We start from the raw sequence: 17,567 nt of genomic DNA on the forward strand, positions 1-17,567 counted from the left end.
CCAAAGCCTGTTCTATGATAACCATTTCTCTTCTCTGAAGGAAACCCACACAAGCACACAGAAGAAAATGCCCCCTATCCTCTATCTAACTCACAGTCTACAAAACCTTGTTGTAGTTGGCACCTGCCCAATGCTACATCATCCCCATGGTCAGATGCAAATCTGACCGTTGTGATCCATAGGAATTTCATTGGTTAACTCTCAGAAGTAGGTCATCAGGGTTTTCTGGAAGCTCCGATGAAACCGGTTCAGCATCTCAGCAGCACGCAGGCCTCCACTAACAGATGAATGGTGGCTACACATGATGCTCATTGGCTGGGATTTGAAGCTGAGTTTCCCACATGGAAGGCAAGAATTCTATCACTGAGCCACTACCACCCTATCAACAAAATCTTGTTGTTAAGTGCCATTGAGTTGGTTGCAACTCAGCAAATCTGTATAGGGTTTCCGAAGAGCAGCTGGTTAGTTTGAACAGCTGACCTTGTGGTTCAAACTGACATGGAAGTCCAGTGCTTATCCTACAGTGCCCCACCAGCCTTAGAGCTGTACAAAGACTGCTGATGTTCTTTTAGGACACATGGTTATTATACTCGTCAAATTACCTACACAAAATGAAATGTCTTCCTGACACTAAAAGTAACCCTTGACAGTTGAAACAGTTCAGTGATTATATTGCCAACAAGGACATTTTGGACTTGGAGCTCCTGGCAGCTGGGGCAAATCTATGTGTGCCTTCCTGCCGGCATGGCCGGCATTTCTTTTCCTTCATAGTGAGATGATTTTTACTCACTGACCAAAGTAGAAGATGACAGCTTATGGTCCATGACCCTTTAATTCTCAAAAAGTCAAGGCACAAACTCCTATTCGCATATGTCTTCAGGGACGCATGTCATACCCTCGTGTTGTTGGGAATTCTAATGTTGGGCTCCGATGGGCACATCACCACGCGTGCCTGTGGGAAGTTCCCTTTGGTCCACATTGTCACATGCTATTGCAAGGGTCTCTGCGTGTGTAAACCACCCCCTCCTCCGCCCCATTTTAATATCCAGAAAAAAATCTAGATAATTTGAGCAAATCCTTGGCATTTATCTCATACAACAATTATGCAGCAGAAACACTGGGAGATTGTGAATGAAGAGCCCTTTAACCTTCAGCCACACAGACTGCATGTGAATCTCAAGAATGTATCAGAGAATTCGTTTTTCTCCCTTTTATAACCAAGGCTCATTGTTTGGGGGGAAGGCTTTCTCAGAGTTTTATGTCGTTTGTGTTTCCTTCTGTACAGGCAAACAGATTTTTATCAGCTTTCTGTTCTAGGAGATCATAGGATTTTTTCTTTCTAATGGCTTTTGAAGTTATTTTTTAACTCTGGTTCTAACAAGGTTTGGATTAGAATCACAGCTCTGTTGGACTGAATTAAAACGTAGCACCCTGATTCTGGCTCTGACCAATGGGTGGTTTCCAGGTGGGGAGGGACCTCAGGTTGCCCCCCTCAGCCCCCCAGGTACAGACTTTGAGGCTGTATTCTGTCTGCTGTGTAGAGGACAACTGAAGGTGAACTGCTCTCATGTTCAAGGCAAAGCAGGTATTGAGGCTTGAGGAAAGGAGTAAAAAGCAAACGTTAGGGTAACTCTTTACACCAAGAGACCAGAGAAGGAATGGAAGAAGAGTGCTCGCTGGCATATACTGGGAACCATGCAGGGCATTTGTGATAGGGGCCATTTCTTCTGTTTGACATAAGCTATCAGAACATTATCCAAAGACCCACGTTATGGAAACACATTGCAAGGTCAGGACTGGGATGTGTGTTTCTTGTCTTTGAATCATACTCTGGGCATGGGACCTGGGCACTGGTGCTTTTTGAAAGGTGTCCCAAGGGATTCTTATATGTAGTCAAGCCTGAGGACCCTAGATTGCTAGCCCAAGTCCTACCCCTACTTTCTAGCTTGAGGACGTGGGACCCATAGAGAGAACTCAGCTCATATGGGTGGTCTTAGACCACCCTTTCCAGTGGTACCATCTCTGTGACGATGCTATGACTTGGGTGTGAGTAAGGGTTGGTGAGAAGTCTGACTTGTTGACAGAAATGAACAGAAATTAGGGACCCTACCTCCGCTTAGGTGACTAATGTTTTCCAAATATCACCTCTGAGCATTTGCTGCCTGGCAGCTAGGAGCCACCAAGTTTTCTTTACAAAGAGAAATGCTTGCTAAATATTTGGCCAGTGTAGTCGCAAGGCCAGGATGGAGCGGATTGTTCACTAACCAGGAGTGCCTTACCATTGCCCTGGGTGTGGGTCTGTTTGCTCTCTGAACACTTAGTAGGTGGAGTGAACTGGACCTGGTCGTGATTCATACTGACCACACTTCCCACAGAGCTGGGCCTGGAGGGCTTTCATGTCTGTTCAGGCCTTCAGTTGTTTCTCAAGGCTCACCCTCCCTGTATCCCCACATCCTGCTGCTCCCTGACTGCCCATGTTGCGTACCTCCCCAGCCTTCCCAGGCATTCACAGTTACTGGTCATTTGCTCTTTCCTCCAGCTGGAAAGCCACTCCTGTCCCTTTGGTCCCAATAGCCAATTAGGTCTGCCTCTCAACACCACATCTGCAATCATGGGCTCAAACATAGAAATGATGGTGAGGATGGAATAGGCCTGAGCAGTGTTTTGTTTTGTTGTACATAGCATCTCTATGAGTCTAAACCATTTGGATGGCACCTAACAACAACAACTCCCTTCAAGATTCCATTGAGGGTCATACCCAGTCCAGGGTGCTTTACCCACTCAGAGCTAATTAGTATCCTGCATTGTAACTGGCTGCTTCCATGAGGCCAGTTTCCACCGTCAGTTGATCTCCTGGGGTGAGAACTGTGCTGTTGCCAGTAGTTGATAATGCAGAGGGCCTTGGTGTGGGCGGAAAGCTCACAGTGCAGAGGAAGCATCTGTCAGTTACCAGCCAGAGAGGCTGAATTCCTTTCTACAGCCTTGTTGTGGATTGAATTGTACCCCCTGAAATATACATGCAAATCTTAATGGACTAATCCTATTAAGGTAGAGGGTTTACTTTAAGTTTAAGATGTCATGTTAGTGTAAGGTGTGTTTTAAGCCAAATATTTTTGAGATGTTAAAAAAAAAGGGGGGGAAGGGGGACAGGTTAGGCACAGAAACCAGGAATCACTAATGAAATAAAGACAGATGTCAGGTGGAGCTCTCCAAGGAACATCACTACCGGTTGTCCATTGGATTCCAACTCACAGTGACCCTGCAGGACAAAGTAGAACTCTCCCATGGGTTTCCAAAGCTGTCATTTTCAGAGAAGCAGACTGCTACAGCTTTCTGTCATGGAGCAGCTGATGGGTTTGAATTGCTGACCTTTCGTTTGGCAGCCAAGAGCTTTAACTACTGCACCACTCAGGATTTCTTAAAACGAACAGTATCAATGCTGAAATGAGGATATCCCCCCTAGAGTAGACAGAGAGAGTCTTCGCCTAAAGCCAATGCCTTGAATTTGCTCTTCTACTCTCCTGATCTGTGAGAAAATAAATGTTTGATCAAGTCCCCTACTTGTGGTATCTCTGCTATAGCATCACTAGAGAACTTAGACACCTTGTCCAGTGATGTGGTGGACAGTATCCTTGTGGCTCGTGGGTCACAAATGTTATGTGATGCAGGTGCCCACATGCAAGTCAGTGCAAGCAAGAGGAGCCTACTCCAATGTGCTCCTATATCAGAATCCTCACAGCAGCTCCACAGAGAAAACTGGAAGGTCAGGACAAAGCTGGAACATGAGGCATCTTCTGTTTCCAGGACACTGCTCACAGGTGTCTGCCCAGGAATTGAATCCCTCCTCTGCTCAGCCTTGTCTTTCTCTCCTTGCTCCTTGCCCTCTCACACCCCCATTCCCAGTTGTTCACTTGCCACTTCCTGCCTGTACCCCTCACAGCCACTGTATGGGTATCTCCTGAGCAGTGCTCTGAGGGTACAGAAAGGCCCACTGTCCATCCCCTGGGATAGAGCTACTGTTTTTGATCATTTCATCTGTACTGACATGATGTGTAGCTTAAAATATGCTTCTGGAACAGTGGAGGAAATAGGCATGTCCAATCACCTCCAGGAACTTCCTTTACCATGAGACCAGAAGAACTGTAATGTGCCTGGTTATTATTACGGAACATTTCAGCCAAGAATTCTACAAAAGAATTTTGATCAAAAGGGGGGAAAGAGAAACAGAATGTCAAATTCTCATGAAATTCAGATTTTCTGGAGCCAGGGAGAGCTGGATGACCTCCTGAAACTATTATCCTGAAGAAATCTTTAAACCTTGAACTCCAACTATCCCTTGAAGTCGTCTTTGAACCAAATAATCATTTAACCGAATTAGAAAAGCATCTCTGCATTAAGCTTTTTACTCTTAAAATGTGATCAAATTGACAACAGCAACTCAAAAGACAGATGAGTTTCTGAGGGGAGCAGTGACTTCATGTTGTTGTTGCTGCTGTTGGTTGTGGTGGTGTGTTGTGGAGTTGGTTTCAACTCATAGTGACCATGCATAGAGTTTCCGAGGCTGCCAATGTTTACTAGAACAGAAAGCCCCATCTTTCACCTGCAGAACAGCTGGTAGCTTCGAATTCCTGACCTGAGGTTAGCTGCCAGACCCCTAACCACCACAATGCCAGAGCTCCTTAGACTCCACATTGGTGGTGGTGGTGGTGTGCCTTGGAGTCGATTCTGACTCACAGTGACCCTGAATAGGGTTTCCAAAGCTGTAAATCTTTATGGGAGCAGAAAGCCTCATCTTTCTCCAGTGAAACAGCTGTTCGAAGTGCTGACTTTGAGGATAGCAGCCCGACTTGTAGCTACTACGCTTGCTATCAGAGCTCCTTAATGATGGTGACGGTGAAATAGTTTGCAAAAGGTTTGTCAAGAAAAGGGACACATTGTGAAGAATGTAGCCAGTTACTGCAGAAATTGTTAAAATGGTTTGTGTTTTATTGTGCATATTTTCACCTGTGTATACGAAGGGCTTCAAAAGTTCATGAAAACAATAGAAGGAATAGATAATGGAATTTCCCCATAAACTTTTTGAAGCCCCCTCATAATTCTGAGGCAGGAGGGACTGGTAGAATCTTTCCTGCCTGAACATCCCTAGAAACCAATGGTCCCACCAATGGCTCAGGAGAGATGAGACACATTCACTCAGCACCCCCTAAATGGTAGGCTTAGAATGGGATGGTGGGGGAGAGTGGGAGACTGTGATGGTAGAGGTAGTTTGTAAAAGTCCCTGTAAAAGAGAATTTCTCACCTTGAAAATGCTGTTGTTGTTACGTGCCTTCAAGTCATTTCCAACTCATAGAAATCCTGTACAGGGCTTCAGAGGAACATCTGGTAGGTTTGAACCATCGACCTGGCAGGTAGTAGCCTCGTGCTTAAGTTAAATAAGCTAGTCACAAAAGTTGGCATAAAACATGATTCTATTCCTATGAAAGTCCAAAATAAGCGAATCTACAATGGGTGGAATATATAGTTAAATGCACTCTGTGCTAACCAGAACAGCAGCCATTAATAAACCCTGTGGAACACAGTTCTACCTTGACATATGTGGGGTTGCCAAGAGTCAGAATTGACTTGATACTGGACAACCACTGGTTTGTTTTATACAGACAAGGTTACTGGTTGGCTGGGGCTGGGAAAGAAAGTGGGGAGGTAATGGGGTAATAGATCAAGAGTATGGGTTTCTTTTTGAGGTAATGAAAATGTTCTAGAATTGAGTATGGTGATGGTTGTGAACAACTAAAAGCCATTGAAGAGTTGTTGTTATTATTGTTAATTGCCATTGAGTCCGTTCTGACTCATAGTGACCCTGTATAAGGTTTCGAAGGCTTAAAGTCTATGTTGGAGCAGAAAGCCTCATGTTTCTCCCTCAAAGCGGCTGGTGGGCTCAAACCGGCGACCTTGTAGTTCACAGTCCAGTGCTTATCATATGGAGTTACTGCACTTCCCCAATTGAAGAATACACTTTATAAATGGGTGAATTATATGGTATATAAACTACACTTCAATAAAACTGCTTTTTAAAAAGATTATTTCTCACCAACTCACTTAGAACCCTTCCTCTATACATAAACTACATAAAGAAAAACACTAGGTATAATCTTTAAGAAAGTCATTTGCAAAGTGTTGTATCCAGAGATAGGGTCCTGAGGTCTGCCTAGGGGGCAGGGGGCTTGGATTGAGCACCGAATGGGCTTTGTTCTCATGGACAAAATGGACAAGAATTCTTACCATGGATTCCAAGAATCTGTATATGTGTGTGTGTGTAAGCGAGAGGGGGAGAGAGAATTTTCCAGGGATCTGAATCACAGTCTTCACACACCCCAAACAAGTTAGGCATCCAAATTAGCCTTGAGGTTTCCTTTCGCACTGGCTGCCGGAAGCACAGAGCCAGCACTGTAGCTGCCGCATCTAGCAAGGAGGACACACACATAGGACTCCAGCAGGTACTTAGAGCAATGTCTTTTCCACTGGCATGGCATGGGTTGATGGTGTGCCATGATGTCAGTTCTGACTCACAGTGACCCTGCATAGGGTTTCTGAGGCTATAAGTCTTTACAGGAGCAGAAAGCCTCATCTTTTTTTCACAGAACAGCTGGTAGTTTCGAACTACTGACCTTGAGGTTAATAGTCTGACTCATAACCACTATGCTACCAGAGCTCTTTTGCCACTGACTCCCCCTTATTTTTCCTGCCCGCATTTCCCTATCCCCTCCTAGCTTTGTCACTTATGTTTTCTCTTGTTGGGCATAGATTTTAAACCCTTTTGTAAAAGTACTTGTGGAACAAGATTGGGTGTCAATAATCAATCAACCCAACTTGTGCTGTGTCAGAGAACACAGTAAAGTTACTAATGGGTATCGTTGGAAGCTCTGTGTGTCTAAGGAAAAACCTCATGCTTTGATTTCATGAAGTCTAGGGTTTGCAAATGACATTTCCCATGTCTCATCCAACCATTCTTCACATGACTATCTTTTAAAAAAAAATAAACCTCTGGGAATCCCAGGATGCTGCTAGGAGAAGTTAAGACTGAATAGCAACTGGCTTCTTTCACTCAACAGGCCTGGCTAAACAAATAAACAATCACCCCACCTGGGATCCCGGACTGGCTCCCTGGAGCTGGGGGATCATCAGAGTCTGGGTGATGATAAATGATCCATTTCCTAAAAGTCTTCTCTGGCCAATTTCTGTTTGTATGACCTATCCTCCCCCGCCCAGTTCATATTTACATATCTAATCAAGAAAGCTCCGTTATTATTCTGCTTCACGTGGGGGGCTTCAGTCCTTGAATTCAGTTCAGAGAACTACAAAGCCCCTGACATGTTGTCTTCCTCTAGCCTTTACAGAAAGGGATTTCTACAGGAGCTAATCAGAATAGATCTCCAAGATCTATTGCCAAGTGAAAAAAGCAAGGTGCAGAATAATGGTTTTTTGTTTGTTTGCTTTAAGTTTTTATTGTGAGGTTTACATGGGAGAACATCAGCTTTATACTCATCCTATAGTATTTTGTTTCATTGCAATGATTACAATCCCCTCCCTGCATCATCAAATAACCCCAAAGAGTACACCACACAGGCCGGCCCCCACCCCTGGCCCACAGCACACAGCCCTTCTCCCTCCCTGAGTCCAGTGTTCCCAGTGCTACATCTGTCCACGTCATCGTCTCTGTCTCCATCCCTGGTGTCACTGCCTCTCTGGGTAGGGTCACGTTTTCCATTCTTCTCACTTGATGGTCCCAGGAGTCATACTGCTGGCCATCCAGGTCTCCGCCTGGGTTCTTGGGGGTCTATTGAATGTGGTCTGGCTTAGCTCGCAACTTCATTGCTGTTTTTTCCCCTTCTTCCCTTATACGTGACCAACATGTTCTCCATCCAGACCACATGCCTGCTCATGTATTCCCCTTGAGTCTCAGTCTTGGAAGGGTGTTTGCTTTGTGGGGTCCCGACCACTTGCCTTGATGGCTCCAGGGCAAACAGCTTACTTGTTCTTGTAATAATCAATCAGGCTGCCATTATTGTTTTGGAGTTTTCCTGCCAGTCTTTCTTTCACAAAGTATCTTCTGTTCTTCTAGACTCTCCAGGCTGGTCTACTCATCCTTTCCAGTGGAAATTTCCTACCTCAGTCGGTTCTGGATGGGGTTCTGGATTCCACCTATGGTTTTGTGCAATATAAAGGCTCCACAGGAAGCCTCTTTTACTGGGCAACTTCTAGCCCCCTTTAAGGTATTCCAATCAGTTATAGGCTAAAGATGGACTTACAAGCTTTCTGTAGTGATGATTCTGGCTATTCCTTTCTCCCCATCTCAAGTGTCTATTTTACAATGGTAGGCAAGGGAATCCAAGATTCAAAAGACAGCCAAGCATCTTAACACTATTCCCCTCTTTTACCCTTTCAAACCATGCCTCAGTCTCTGTATCCCAGAGCCCTGTTGTTCCAAGGTTGTCCCACTTAGCCCATGCGAACCTGCCTAACTGTTCTCCCATCAGCCTTGTTCTTCCATTCCCCTCCCCCTTCTTGTGTATTGACCCCCCTCTCCCACATCCAAGCTATCCTGTGTCTATTCCCTACCTTGTACTCTATCTTCCCCTTCCTCCCTCCCCTCTTCTCATCCCATACGTCCTGGTGATCAACAAATATATATATATATATATATAATTTTTTCCCCTTTTAGTGTGGGTTCTTTTTCTTACTTTTTACCAATAATGGTCCTATGCAGTATTTCTCTTTTTGTGACTGACTAATTTCACTCAACATAATGTCTTCAAGGTTCATCCATCCATGTTATGCGGTGGCTTGCAGCTTCCTTGTTGTTCTTCAAGGTAGCATAATATTCCATAGTGTACATGTACCAAAGTTCGTTTATCCATTCTTCAACTGATAAGCACTTAAGCTGTCTCCATCTTTTTGCTATTGTAAATAGTGCTGCTATGAACATTGGTGTGCATATATCTACTCGTGTTATGGCTCATATTTCTTGTGAGTAAATACCAAGTAGAGGAATTGCTGGATCATACGGTATTTCTATTTCCAACCTTCTGAGGAAGTGCCATATTGCTTTCCAGAGAGGCTGGACCATTTTGCAGTCCCACCAGCAATGTAGGAGTGTCCCAGTCTCTCCACATCCTCGCCAGCACTTATTGTCCTCTACTTTTTTGATCTTTGCTCTTATTGCTGGTGTGAGATGATATCTCATTGTTTCAATTTGCATCTCTCTAATGGCTAGTGAGCTCTGGTAGCGTAGTGGTTACGAATCGGACTGCGAGCCACAAGGTCAGCAGTTCTAAACTACCAGCTGTTCCGTGGGAGAAAGATGAGGCTTTCTGCTCCCGTAAAGATTTACAGCCTTGGAAACCCTGTACAGGGTCGCTATGAGTCGGAACCGACTCCACAGCACATAACAACAACAACAATGGCTAGTGATCATGAACATTTCTTCATATGTTTGTTGGCTGTCGGATCTCTTCCTTGATGAAGTGTCTGTTCATGTCCTGTGCCCATTTTTTAATTGGGTTGTTTGTCTTTTTCTTGTAGAAGTGTTGTAGTTTCCTATATATTTTAGGAATGAGTCCCTTGTCTGATGTGTCATTGCAAAAGTTTTTTTTCCCATTCTGTAGGTTCCCTTTTTACTCTTCTGGTGAAGTCTTTTGATGCACATAAGTTTTTAGTTTTTAGCATGTCCCAATCATCTATTTTGTCTACTTTTGTTTGTGTAATTTTCAAAATGTTTTGTAGTCTGTGTATTCCCTGTATTAGAGCCCTCACATTTGTCCCTGTTTTTTCATTGATGACTTTCATAATTTTGGGATTCACATTTAGGCCTTTAATCCATGCTGAGATGGTTTTGTATAGGGTGTCAGGTAAAGGTCTTGTTTCAATCTTTTGTGTATTGCTTTCCAGTTCTGCGAGCATCATCTGTTAAATAGACTATCTCCTCCCCATGTAACATACCTAGGCACTTTGTCGAAAATCAGTTAGCTGTATGTGGATGGGTTAATTTCTGGATTCTTGATTCTTTTCCACTGATCATTGTACCAGTATCAGGCTGTTTTGACCACTGTAGCAGTGTAGTAGATTTTGAAATTGGGGCATGAGAGCACTTCTTCTTGAGCAGTGCCTTGCTTATCCTGGGTCTCTTCCTTTCCATATAAAATTTGTAATTGTCTTTTCCATCTCTTTGAAGAATGTCTCTGGAATCTGGATTGGGATTGCATTATATGTGTATATTGCTTTGGGTAGTATTGACATTTTCACGATGTTGAGTCTTCTTATCCAGGAACATGGTATGTTCTTCCACTTTTGTAAGTCTCTTTTGGTTTCTTTTAGCAGTGTTTTGTAATTCTCTTTGTACAGGTCCCAGAATAATGTTTATAGATGCAATTATTTGTTTTGTTTTTAAGGGAAGAAAAGGGACAAGGAAATTTATATGCACACACACACAGAAATATCACCAGAAACTAGCAATCCCTCTCTAGGGGGAACTGGCAGACTGAAAAACAAGCCTGAGGGGATAATGCTATTTTCTGGATGCCCTTTTACCACTGGGTGTTAATCTAAATAAATAAATGAAATTAGTGGTGAGATTAAGTTAGTTCCAACTCATAGGACCCTGAGAATCAAACACTGCCCAAACCTGCGTCATCCTCACAGTTGTTACTATGTTTGAACCCATTGCTGCTGTCTCATTCTTTTTAATTAATTAAAAATAAAAATTTAAAAACATATAAATAAAGGCGTGGCACTTAAAATCCCTCCTCAGAAGGAAGGAGATGTGAATCTCAAAGTAAGTAGATGTAAATTCAGATTCCACCTGCTCAATGTTTGGCTGGCCTCCCATCCACCCTACTTCATCCACCATTGTCTTCAGGATCCGTGGGTGCTGGCTGTATATCTCTGAGTCTTCTCAGAGCGGCTACCCATAAACACCTCTGGACCCCTGCGCTGGTCTTTGCCCTCTGGTCCTCACTGTCAGAGTGGCCACTGTCAAGCCCACAGGGGCTCATGCATAAATGCAAGTACTACCTTCCTTCCTGACCCACAGAGCTCCGGTCACAGGGCTTGACACAGGCGCCTTTTTGTCTCCATGCCTTTGCCCTTGATTCTCTGCTCCAAGTGTCTCTGCTCCATATATGACCCAGGCCCCTTCCCAGACATCTCGTCCCCCAGGGAGTCTTCCTGAGTCCTGGCACTGAGCCAAGATTCCTCTGTCCTGAACTACTCCCCTGTAACCTGTGTGCCCCTCAGGGATGAGGCCACCCCTGGTCTAGCACAATTTTGGCCAGCACAGGGCGTGCCCTCAGCAAAGTGGTGAATTTATTGGTGAATGGATGGGGACTAACAGCTCACAGAAACCTGAATGCAGAATGCCAGAGGACACTCCTTAGCCTGGAATCCTGACAGGATCCCCATCTCTCAAGCCTTAGAGGAAAAATTTAAGCAGAAGGAGAAAAAGCAAAACACCTTACAAACCAGGATCTGAGCACCACCTTTTCAACTTGACCATCTCCAGGCACCCCCTGGTCATTTATTTACCTCATGGATATTTTACAGTTAATTTCCCTTAAAAAATAATTAGATCACTACCATCAAAATTAAAACCAAGTCTTTGGATGCTGACTTTCACTTTCATTTGCCCTTTCTTGGAACTGCTGTTGTAAAGGAGATCCAAAAACCTGGCTCCATCCTAAGTCCTTCTCGTTGCTTAGAAGAAAACTAAGAGATGAAGAAGAGAATAGCCTTCTTTCTGTGGCACTTAGTGTTCCCTACTGCCATGTTCATTAACCACCAATAAGCACCTCAGACCCACTGAGTCCCACTGGGCTTCCATAATGCAGGGCTCTCCTGGTTCATGCGCAACCCAAGTGCCTCTTTTATGGATTGTCTCATCCAGTGTAACCACACCCATCTAGCCATAGACTTTGAGGATCTTCCCTGTGTCCCACATCAGGGAATGAGTAGTGAGCAAGACAGCCCTCACTCCCATCTCCACCACAGTCAGGGAAAACACCATTTTGTAACTAGTATTACAAGTTATTACTTAACAAAAGAGATGTTCAGGACTCAGAACAGATAACTGGGAAGGCTAATTCAGACTGGTCTCCTGGGATGGACAGGAGGTGACCAGGAAAAGGATACTTGGAGGAAGAGTGTCCCAGGCCATTATCTCTACCCATTAGATGGATTTGCCCCCAAGCCTCTTCTGTTTTCCTGGCACACTCTGGATCCTCCTAAGTCCGAGTCCTGGTCAGCTGTACTCATGTCCCCCTGTCATTGCCCCTTATTGAGAAGGCTAAGTAAGAATCTGTTTGGTCTCAGAAGCAATTATCCATGAAATCTAAGCACACAGTCATGGGATTTTTATTGCATTGATTCACTCAATTTTTTTATAAGGTGTAAAGTGAGTCCCAGAGTCACTGGACTGCTAAATGAAAGGTCAGCAGTTCAAACTCAACAGCTACTCCTCTGAAACCCCATACAGGGTTGATATGAGTCAGAACTGACTCAATGGCACACAACGACAGCAGCAAACTGAGTCCCAATGACTCTGCCACATGCCTTCAGGCCATCTAAACTTCATCAACAGAGCAAGTCTTCTGGCCCTAGTGCCTTCTGATTCATTAGACACAACTTGATTTTGGTCAATCTAAGTTCTTTGTTGCACTGATTTTTCAACCCAAATGTGATTATCTCCTGAGGCTTTTCTGTCAAGAGATTCAGAAAACGCCTATGAAGACAGTGGTGTCTCTTACACAGCAGGTAGGAAGCAGGTACAGAGCAATCCAGGTCCCATTTACAGTCACTTCGCATGGTCAGGCCTGTGCCAAGCTCTGAGGTGCCTCTGAGACCTTACACTGCAAGGCCATCTCCTCACATGCCTCAGCCTGAGCACAGCACTGATCTCAGCGGGGCCAAGTGGGTGAGGCTGAGCTGAGTCTCCATTGGGATGAAGAAGGATGAGGAGAAGTATAGAAAATCCTGACTTGGATTTCTGAAGGCAGGTCTGCAGTGGGGAGTGTGACAATGGCCTCAAGGGGTGTTACTGACTTACTGTCCTTGTCCACCTCTGTAAATAGCGGGCTTGCCAAGTAGAACTACCTTGTGGCTGCCATAGGGTTTTCTAGACTGTAATCGTTACAGAAGTACATCACCAGGCCTGTCTTCCATAGTGCCTCTGGGGAGATTTGAACTACCAACCTTTCAATTAATAAACTCACTGTCACTGAGTGGATTCTGACTCATAACAATGCTATAGAGTTTCTGAGACTGTAAATCTTTACAGAAACAGAAAGACTCATCTTTCTCCCAAGGAGCAGCTGGTGGGTTTGAACTACCAACCATGCAGTTAGCAGTCTACTGCTTATCCTACAGTACCAATATTGTTGTTACTAAATGCCATTGAGTTGGTTCCAACCCATAGCAACCCTATATTGGGTTTCTGTGGAGTGGTTGGTGAACTTGAACCTCTGACTTTGTGGTTCAAACCAACTTTGCAGTCCAGCACATTAATCCTCAGCGCCACACCAGGACCCTGATAATAGTTAAGTGCAAACTGGTTAGTAGTCCAGTGCAATCCAAAGATGCTAATGATATATGGTAGCTACTTAATTTTTCCAAGTAAAGTCCAAAAGTATCTGGTTGTTAGCCATTTTTTAAAAGAAAATATATGTTAATATCAAAAAAGTAAAAGGATATAATATCAGAATGAAGGACAGCTCTTCTCATGATAACAGTAGATGGCATATTACTGTGATACCAAGTCACTTAACTTGCATGTGCCTCAATTACCACATCTGACAAATGGGGGCAATAACAATATCTCCTTCATAGGGTTGTTGTGAGGATTAGCTGAATTAGTATTTGTAAAGTCTTAGGAGAGTGCCTAAAATAAGATAAGTGTGATTTAAAGCTAGATATATAACTGGTGGTGCTGTATGGTGAGCACTGGACCTCAAGGTCTGTTTGAACTAAAAGGTTGGAGGTTCGAACCCACCAGCCATTTCCCAGAAATCCTATACAGGGTTTCTATGGGTCAACAGCACTTAACAGCAACAGCAAAACTAGATGGATCCATCAAACCAGTTCTTCTGGGTTCAGTCATGGATGACAAAGTGAAATTCGGACTGAATCCAAATTAGTAAAATGTGGATATATGGGAATGATAACCGAAACAGGAAAAAAAAATATGTGTCAATGCCCTAGTAGAAACTTAATCTCCCTCCTAGAAAACAAGGGCAGTGTGTGTTGAACAGTAACCAAATCCCTTTACAGGAGAGTCAGAACGTGTGGTTGGCTCAAAGATGGTGGCTGGTCATGTTGCGTTCAGTGTTTGTCACTCTCCACCATTCTGGCAGGATTTCAGTTTCCCCCATCAGAGCTGCTGAGAGCACTCACTATGCTTCTTTGGAGTCTCTCATTCCAGGGTTTTGACTGGTAGTTTTTCTCATTCTAGTTATCTTTTTGGTTCAACCGCATTTTACAGATTTGGGTCTGTTCTGATTTCATTGCATAGCCCACAGCTAAACCAGTTCAAGCTGCTTGAAGACTAGATATTGTATTTTGAAAAAATAAATAAAAACAAGTCACCAGGGTATTGGGAAGTCTGAGATTGGAGATCCAGCCTTGAATTTGGGGGCGGAGTGGGGTAGAGATGAAAGTGTGACTCTAGTTAAGGAGAGTACCCACCACTTTTCCATTTTTCTGCATCCCTAGTGACCTGCTGTGACTCTTGGTGGGACCCTTCTCTGGCACTCACCCTCTGCCTCCATTCTCTGCAGGTCTTTGGAGGCCTGGTATGGATCCTGATCGCCTCGTCCTTGGTACCCATCCCCCTGATCCAGGGCTGGGTGATGTTCGTGTCTGTATTCTGCTTCGTAGCAACCACTGTCCTGCTCATCCTGTACATGATGGGCGCCCATGGTGGGGAGACTTTTTGGGTCACTCTGGTGAGTTCCAACTTAGGGGTACTTGATGGGGGACATGTAGGTTTGCACTCTCTTGCTCCCTGTAGGCTGACTTTTCCCACACTTCCAAGGCTGAGCAGGCCCAAGCCTTTGTCTCAGAGCTGTCCAGAGCAGCCTGGAGCTTCTGCAACAAGGGACTCTGAAGGAGGGTAGAGGGTGCTCTTAGTTCACTGCATGGTTCTTGTGAAACCTGCCTGCTTTCTCCTATATGTCTACCTTCTTCCTGGATAGCTAGCATCCCAACCTCCCCCCAGACCACCTGCCATCATCCTGGAGGTTGGAGGTGGATGCTTGTGGACAACTCCAGGGGACTGGCTTTAGCCCTGCAGTGATGAAGCCACATTACTGCTGGCCCCTGACTCTGCCTTTTAAAGCAGGTTTATCAGAGAAAGATCTGGGGTTTGGGGATTGGCCTGTGGTCTTTATTGTGTATAAATTCTGCTTTGAGACCCATGAAAAGGTAAAGCCCACTATGGTAAAAACTGTTTGCAATTGTCTGCTAACCAAAAAGGTTAGTGGTTCAAACCTACCCAGCTGCTCCATAGAAGAAAGACCTGGTGAAATCTCTCCATTAAAATTACAGCCAAGATAACCTTGTGGAGCAGTTCTACTCAGAAACATTGGGTTATCATGAGTCCGGATGAACTCAATGACAGCAGGTCTGGGACTCAGCATGTTATCTACCACGGAAGGGAGGGACCAGGGGCCAAACTGTCCCTCTCAACAGCTCTCAGACTTGACTTTTGAAATCACCTCTAAATCACAACTACAAAAGAAACCCTGTTTTAGAACTTTGTTTTTAAACATACTAGGAATCTAGAAATAAAATAAAACAAACACATCTAGACAATGTAAAGGGTGTGGGCCCCACTCAGCCTGCACTGGTCACTCTCCACACTGCATTCAAGCCAGGACTGTGAGTACATCTGACATTTCTCAGGACCAGTTTCCACCTATTAAAACCACAAGCTAACCCCCAACTCTTTCTTGCCCTCACCTCAAGAGAAAACAGCATCAAAGTCTTCACTCTGGCCCCAAACCAATAAACACACACACAAAAAAAACCCACTGCAATCAAGTCGATCCTAATACATAATGATCGCATAGGACAGAAGAGAGTGGCTTCATAGGGTTTCTGAGACTACATCATTACAGAAGCAGACAGCCTCATCTTTCTCCTGTGGAACAGCTGATGGATTTGAACTGCCAACCTTGCAGTTAGCAGTCCAACACTTAACCCACTGCACCACCTGGACCTATTAAACTCAGTGGGCAGTGCTTGTTAGCTAGCTCAGAGGAGAGCACTGTACTCATGTTAGGAAGAGAGACGAGGAGTAGAACTAAAAGGAGGTAGCAGAAGATAAGGAAAAAGCCTGAGCCATGCAGGTTGGGAGTGAGGGCTCAGTGAGTCTTGCTGGGACCACAGCTGCCACCCATTATCTCCACACAGCAGCCCGGTTATATCTCTCCTTCATCTTTGATGTCTCTCCTAACCCTGCAGGATGCAGCCTACCACTCTGTCGCTGCCCTCTTTTACCTCAGTGCCTCAGTCCTGGAAGCTTTGGGCACCATTATGATGCAAGAAGGCTACACTTACAAGCATTACCATGAAAACATCTCTGCTGTGGTAAGTGCCTGGGTGTGACAAACCAACAAGTAGCTTCCATCTCCAACTAACAGAAGCTCTGAGCTTGAAGACTGCCAGTCTCCCACCCCCCATTGTAGTGGGCTGTGAACCTTAAGGTCAGCAATTCGAAACTACCAGCTGTTCCACAGGAGAAAGCTGAGGCTTTCTGCTCCCGTAAAGATTTACAGCCTCGAAAACCCTGTACAGGGTCACTATGAATCAAAACCGACTCCACGGCACATAACCAACCACCACAACTTTATAATGAAGTGCAACGTCTCCCTCACTTCTGCAAAAACAGAGGCCTTGGATGGACTTTGTGGAGGGCAGGCATGTAAGCAGACGACAACTGTCAGCACTATTCTGAGCACTCATGTAACCCTCTCCACAGCCCTATGATAAGAGTTGTTGGTGTTCAGTGCCGTCGAGTTGGTTCTGACCCGTAGCAACCTTATATAGGGTTTCTGAGGAACAGCTTGTGAGCTTGAACCGCCGACCCTGTGGCTCAAACCGATTTTGCAGTCCGGCACATTAACCCATGGTGCCACACCAGGACTCAGTTAGGGTTACAGCTAGGTTAATTTTTATTTTTTTATTGAAATCTATTTGATTTCCTCTGCATTTGGAAGTTCTGTAACTGCACTATTCCCTCTTTTTACTTTGTGGCTTTTGTTATTGTTGTTGCAACTCTCTATTTTCAGACTTATAGGTCTGTTTACTTTGCATATTTCTATATATGTTGTTGTTATGTGCCGTGGAGTTGGTTTTGACTCATAGTGACCCTGTACAGGGTTTCTGAGGCTGTAAATCTTTACAGAAGCAGAAAGCCTCATCTTTCTCCTGCGGAGCAGCTGGTAGTTTCAAACTGCTGACCTTGTGGTTCACAGCCTGATTTGTAACCACTATGCTACCAGAGCTCTTTATTTATATATATA

The 17,567-nt window shown here is 44.5% G+C and overlaps 1 protein-coding gene across 2 annotated transcripts in view; it reads left to right on the plus strand.

The window, feature by feature from the left end:
* The window catches only part of MAL (mal, T-cell differentiation protein), a 33,445-nt gene that overhangs the window by 12,386 nt on the left and 3,492 nt on the right, over positions 1-17,567 (plus strand). Inside the window, exons 2-3 of one of the 2 annotated variants that reach the window (XM_006873514.1) lie at positions 14,820-14,987; positions 16,507-16,632. In XM_006873514.1, coding sequence (XP_006873576.1) covers positions 14,820-14,987; positions 16,507-16,632 — 294 coding nt within the window. The remainder of the gene's footprint in view (positions 1-14,819; positions 14,988-16,506; positions 16,633-17,567) is intronic. The other variant, XM_006873515.1, reaches the window with a different exon arrangement.

The sequence above is a fragment of the Chrysochloris asiatica genome, unplaced genomic scaffold (assembly GCF_000296735.1).
Source record: "Chrysochloris asiatica unplaced genomic scaffold, ChrAsi1.0 scaffold00245, whole genome shotgun sequence".
Taxonomy (NCBI): Eukaryota; Metazoa; Chordata; class Mammalia; order Afrosoricida; family Chrysochloridae; genus Chrysochloris; species Chrysochloris asiatica.